Consider the following 6,000-nt stretch of genomic DNA (forward strand, 5'->3'; position numbering starts at 1 on the left):
GTTTATACACCCTGAGATAACAACATTAACAATGTTTATAAACCCTGAGATAACAACATTAACAATGTTTATAAACCCTGAGATAACAACATTAACAATGTTTATACACCCTGAGATAACAACATCAACAATGTTTATACACCCTGAGATAACAACATTAACAATGTTTATTAACCCTGAGATAACAACATTAACAATGTTTATACACCCTGAGATAACAACATTAACAATGTTTATACACCCTGAGATAACAACATTAACAATGTTTATACACCCTGAGATAACAACATTAACAATGTTTATACACCCTGAGATAACAACATCAACAATGTTTATACACCCTGAGATAACAACATTAACAATGTTTATTAACCCTGAGATAACAACATTAACAATGTTTATACACCCTGAGATAACAACATTAACAATGTTTATAAACCCTGAGATAACAACATTAACAATGTTTATAAACCCTGAGATAACAACATTAACAATGTTTATACACCCTGAGATAACAACATTAACAATGTTTATACACCCTGAGATAACAACATTAACAATGTTTATACACCCTGAGATAACAACATTAACAATGTTTATACACCCTGAGATAACAACATTAACAATGTTTATACACCCTGAGATAACAACATTAACAATGTTTATACACCCTGAGATAACAACATTAACAATGTTTATACACCCTGAGATAACAACATTAACAATGTTTATAAACCCTGAGATAACAACATTAACAATGTTTATACACCCTGAGATAACAACATTAACAATGTTTATAAACCCTGAGATAACAACATTAACAATGTTTATAGACCCTGAGATAACAACATTAACAATGTTTATACACCCTGAGATAACAACATTAACAATGTTTATACACCCTGAGATAACAACATTAACAATGTTTATACACCCTGAGATAACAACATTAACAATGTTTATACACCCTGAGATAACAACATTAACAATGTTTATACACCCTGAGATAACAACATTAACAATGTTTATACACCCTGAGATAACAACATTAACAATGTTTATACACCCTGAGATAACAACATTAACAATGTTTATACACCCTGAGATAACAACATTAACAATGTTTATACACCCTGAGATAACAACATTAACAATGTTTATACACCCTGAGATAACAACATTAACAATGTTTATACACCCTGAGATAACAACATTAACAATGTTTATACACCCTGAGATAACAACATTAACAATGTTTATACACCCTGAGATAACAACATTAACAATGTTTATACACCCTGAGATAACAACATTAACAATGTTTATACACCCTGAGATAACAACATTAACAATGTTTATAAACCCTGAGATAACAACATTAACAATGTTTATACACCCTGAGATAACAACATTAACAATGTTTATACACCCTGAGATAACAACATTAACAATGTTTATAAACCCTGAGATAACAACATTAACAATGTTTATACACCCTGAGATAACAACATTAACAATGTTTATACACCCTGAGATAACAACATTAACAATGTTTATACACCCTGAGATAACAACATTAACAATGTTTATACACCCTGAGATAACAACATTAACAATGTTTATACACCCTGAGATAACAACATTAACAATGTTTATACACCCTGAGATAACAACATTAACAATGTTTATACACCCTGAGATAACAACATTAACAATGTTTATACACCCTGAGATAACAACATTAACAATGTTTATAAACCCTGAGATAACAACATTAACAATGTTTATAAACCCTGAGATAACAACATTAACAATGTTTATACACCCTGAGATAACAACATTAACAATGTTTATACACCCTGAGATAACAACATTAACAATGTTTATACACCCTGAGATAACAACATTAACAATGTTTATACACCCTGAGATAACAACATTAACAATGTTTATACACCCTGAGATAACAACATTAACAATGTTTATACACCCTGAGATAACAACATTAACAATGTTTATACACCCTGAGATAACAACATTAACAATGTTTATAAACCCTGAGATAACAACATTAACAATGTTTATACACCCTGAGATAACAACATTAACAATGTTTATAAACCCTGAGATAACAACATTAACAATGTTTATAGACCCTGAGATAACAACATTAACAATGTTTATACACCCTGAGATAACAACATTAACAATGTTTATACACCCTGAGATAACAACATTAACAATGTTTATACACCCTGAGATAACAACATTAACAATGTTTATACACCCTGAGATAACAACATTAACAATGTTTATACACCCTGAGATAACAACATTAACAATGTTTATACACCCTGAGATAACAACATTAACAATGTTTATACACCCTGAGATAACAACATTAACAATGTTTATACACCCTGAGATAACAACATTAACAATGTTTATACACCCTGAGATAACAACATTAACAATGTTTATACACCCTGAGATAACAACATTAACAATGTTTATACACCCTGAGATAACAACATTAACAATGTTTATACACCCTGAGATAACAACATTAACAATGTTTATACACCCTGAGATAACAACATTAACAATGTTTATACACCCTGAGATAACAACATTAACAATGTTTATACACCCTGAGATAACAACATTAACAATGTTTATAAACCCTGAGATAACAACATTAACAATGTTTATACACCCTGAGATAACAACATTAACAATGTTTATACACCCTGAGATAACAACATTAACAATGTTTATAAACCCTGAGATAACAACATTAACAATGTTTATACACCCTGAGATAACAACATTAACAATGTTTATACACCCTGAGATAACAACATTAACAATGTTTATACACCCTGAGATAACAACATTAACAATGTTTATACACCCTGAGATAACAACATTAACAATGTTTATACACCCTGAGATAACAACATTAACAATGTTTATACACCCTGAGATAACAACATTAACAATGTTTATACACCCTGAGATAACAACATTAACAATGTTTATACACCCTGAGATAACAACATTAACAATGTTTATAAACCCTGAGATAACAACATTAACAATGTTTATAAACCCTGAGATAACAACATTAACAATGTTTATAAACCCTGAGATAACAACATTAACAATGTTTATACACCCTGAGATAACAACATTAACAATGTTTATACACCCTGAGATAACAACATTAACAATGTTTATACACCCTGAGACAGGACAATGTTTATAAAACAATCTGGACAAGAACAATGTTTATAAAACAATCCGGTTCCCTTCCGGTCACTCCACCCCTGAGCCACTGCCGCATTTTCCAATCGATCAATCCAGATACAGAAGACATTCCAGATATTAAACATTTTGTTTTCTAATATAGAAACAATTCTGGGAAAAAAGAAAGGTTTTCAACTGTCCAAGACGATACAGTAAGACCCAAAAGACAAATCAGACGTTTTCCTGGAAACCAAACTTTAGTGAAACTTTTAGGGAATTTGATTATTTTCTGGTTTTTCATTCGTTCTTTTTGAATTATTTTGTTTTCAACTAAAATAGCTAAACGAGGTGTGAAAGGAGACTCACTTTCCCAGTGGTTTTGACTCCCTTCCAGATGCAGAAGAAGCAGATGATCCACACGGCCAGCAGACACAGAGCCAGGTCCCACTTCAGAGGACCCAGGTCATCTATTCCACTGGAGATACTGAGAACGTTACGCCTGGAGAGGAGAGGAGACGGTTAATATAACACACACACACACACAGACACAGACACAGACACAGACACACACACAGACACAGAGCCAGGTCCCACTTCAGAGGACCCAGGTCATCTATTCCACTGGAGATAGAGAGGACGTTACGCCTGGAGAGGAGAGGAGAGGGTTAATATAACACAGACACAGACACAGACACAGACACAGAGCCAGGTCCCACTTCAGAGGACCCAGGTCATCTATTCCACTGGAGATACTAAGGATGTTACGCCTGGAGAGGAGAGGAGAGGGTTAATATAACACAGACACAGACACACACAGACACAGACACACACACAGACACAGAGACACAGACACAGACACAGACACAGAGCCAGGTCCCACTTCAGAGGACCCAGGTCATCTATTCCACTGGAGATACTAAGGATGTTACGCCTGGAGAGGAGAGGAGAGGGTTAATATAACACAGACACAGACACACACAGACACAGACACACACACAGACACAGACACAGACAGACACAGACACACACACACAGACACACACAGACACAGACACAGACAGACACAGACACACACAGACACAGACACACACACACACAGACACAGACACAGACAGACAGACACAGACACAGACACACACAGACAGACACAGACACAGACAGACACAGACACAGACACAGACACACACACAGACACAGACACAGACACAGACACAGACACACACAGACACAGACACAGACACAGACACACACACACACACACACACACACACACACACACACACACACACAGACACAGACACACACAGACACACAGACACACACAGACACACACAGACACAGACACAGACACACACAGACACAGACACAGACACAGACACAGACACAGACAGACACAGACAGACACAGACAGACACAGACACAGACACAGACACAGACACAGACACACACACAGACACAGACACACACACAGACACAGACACAGACACACACACAGACACACACAGACACAGACAGACACAGACAGACACAGACACAGACACAGACACACACAGACACAGACACAGACACAGACACAGACACAGACAGACACAGGCACACACACACACACACACACACACAGACACAGACACACACAGACACAGACACACACACAGACACAGACACACACAGACACAGACACAGACACACACAGACACAGACACACACACAGACACAGACACAGACACACACAGACACAGACACAGACACACACACACACACACACACACACACAGACACAGACACAGACAGACACAGACACAGACACAGACACAGACACAGACACAGACACACACAGACACAGACACACACACAGACACAGACACAGACACAGACACAGACACACACAGACACAGACACAGACACACACACACACACACACACACAGACACAGACACAGACACACACAGACACACACACAGACACAGACACAGACACAGACACAGGTCCCATTTCAGAGGACCCAGGTCTTCTATCCCGCTGGAGATTTACGCCTGGAGAAATAATACTATAGTCACTAACAGAACTCCATAGTAATAGAGTAATAGTGCTCATAGTAATAGAGTAATAGTAATAGAGTATTAGTACTCACTCCCAGAACTCGGTGACGGGTGAGGTAAAGAGTAATAGTGCTCATAGTAATAGAGTAATAGTAATAGAGTATTAGTACTCACTCCCAGAACTCGGTGACGGGGGAGGTGAAGTTGGAGCCGGTGAAGTTGGCGGCCATCCAGAGGGTTTTGTTCTTGCGCACCGTGTCCTCCACGCAGCGCGGCGTGTTCCACGGCTGGTTGCACTTGGCCCAGGGCAGCTCGGGCTGGAAGCACTGGAAGAGGTAGTACAGCCCCCACGCCAGGATGACGATGTAGTAGATGTTCAGGAGGCTCACGATGACGATGGACGCGTAGCCGATGCCTGGAGGGACGAGAGGAGAGACATGGTCACTATGGAGGGAAGGAGAGGAGAGACATGGTCACTATGGAGGGAAGGAGAGGAGAGACATGGTCACTATGGAGGGAAGGAGAGGAGAGACATGGTCACTATGGAGGTGACCACCGAACTACAACATGACGTCACTGAGGTGACCACCGAACTACAACATGACGTCACTGAGGTGACCACCGAACTACAACATGACGTCACTGAGGTGACCACCGAACTACAACATGACGTCACTGAGGTGACCACCGAACTACAACATGACGTCACTGA

The 6,000-nt window shown here is 38.5% G+C and overlaps 1 protein-coding gene across 1 annotated transcript in view; it reads right to left on the bottom strand.

Moving 5' to 3' along the window:
* The window catches only part of LOC310862178 (sodium- and chloride-dependent taurine transporter-like), a gene marked incomplete at both ends in the record, with an annotated part of 45,482 nt that overhangs the window by 26,226 nt on the left and 13,256 nt on the right, over positions 1 to 6,000 (bottom strand). The window contains 2 exons of the mRNA XM_083769913.1: positions 3,616 to 3,748; positions 5,463 to 5,703. Of these exons, the coding sequence (XP_083626039.1) occupies positions 3,616 to 3,748; positions 5,463 to 5,703 (374 nt within the window). The remainder of the gene's footprint in view (positions 1 to 3,615; positions 3,749 to 5,462; positions 5,704 to 6,000) is intronic.

The sequence above is a fragment of the Protomyctophum parallelum genome, assembly GCF_964188405.1.
Source record: "Protomyctophum parallelum genome assembly, chromosome: 7".
Lineage (NCBI taxonomy): Eukaryota > Metazoa > Chordata > Actinopteri > Myctophiformes > Myctophidae > Protomyctophum > Protomyctophum parallelum.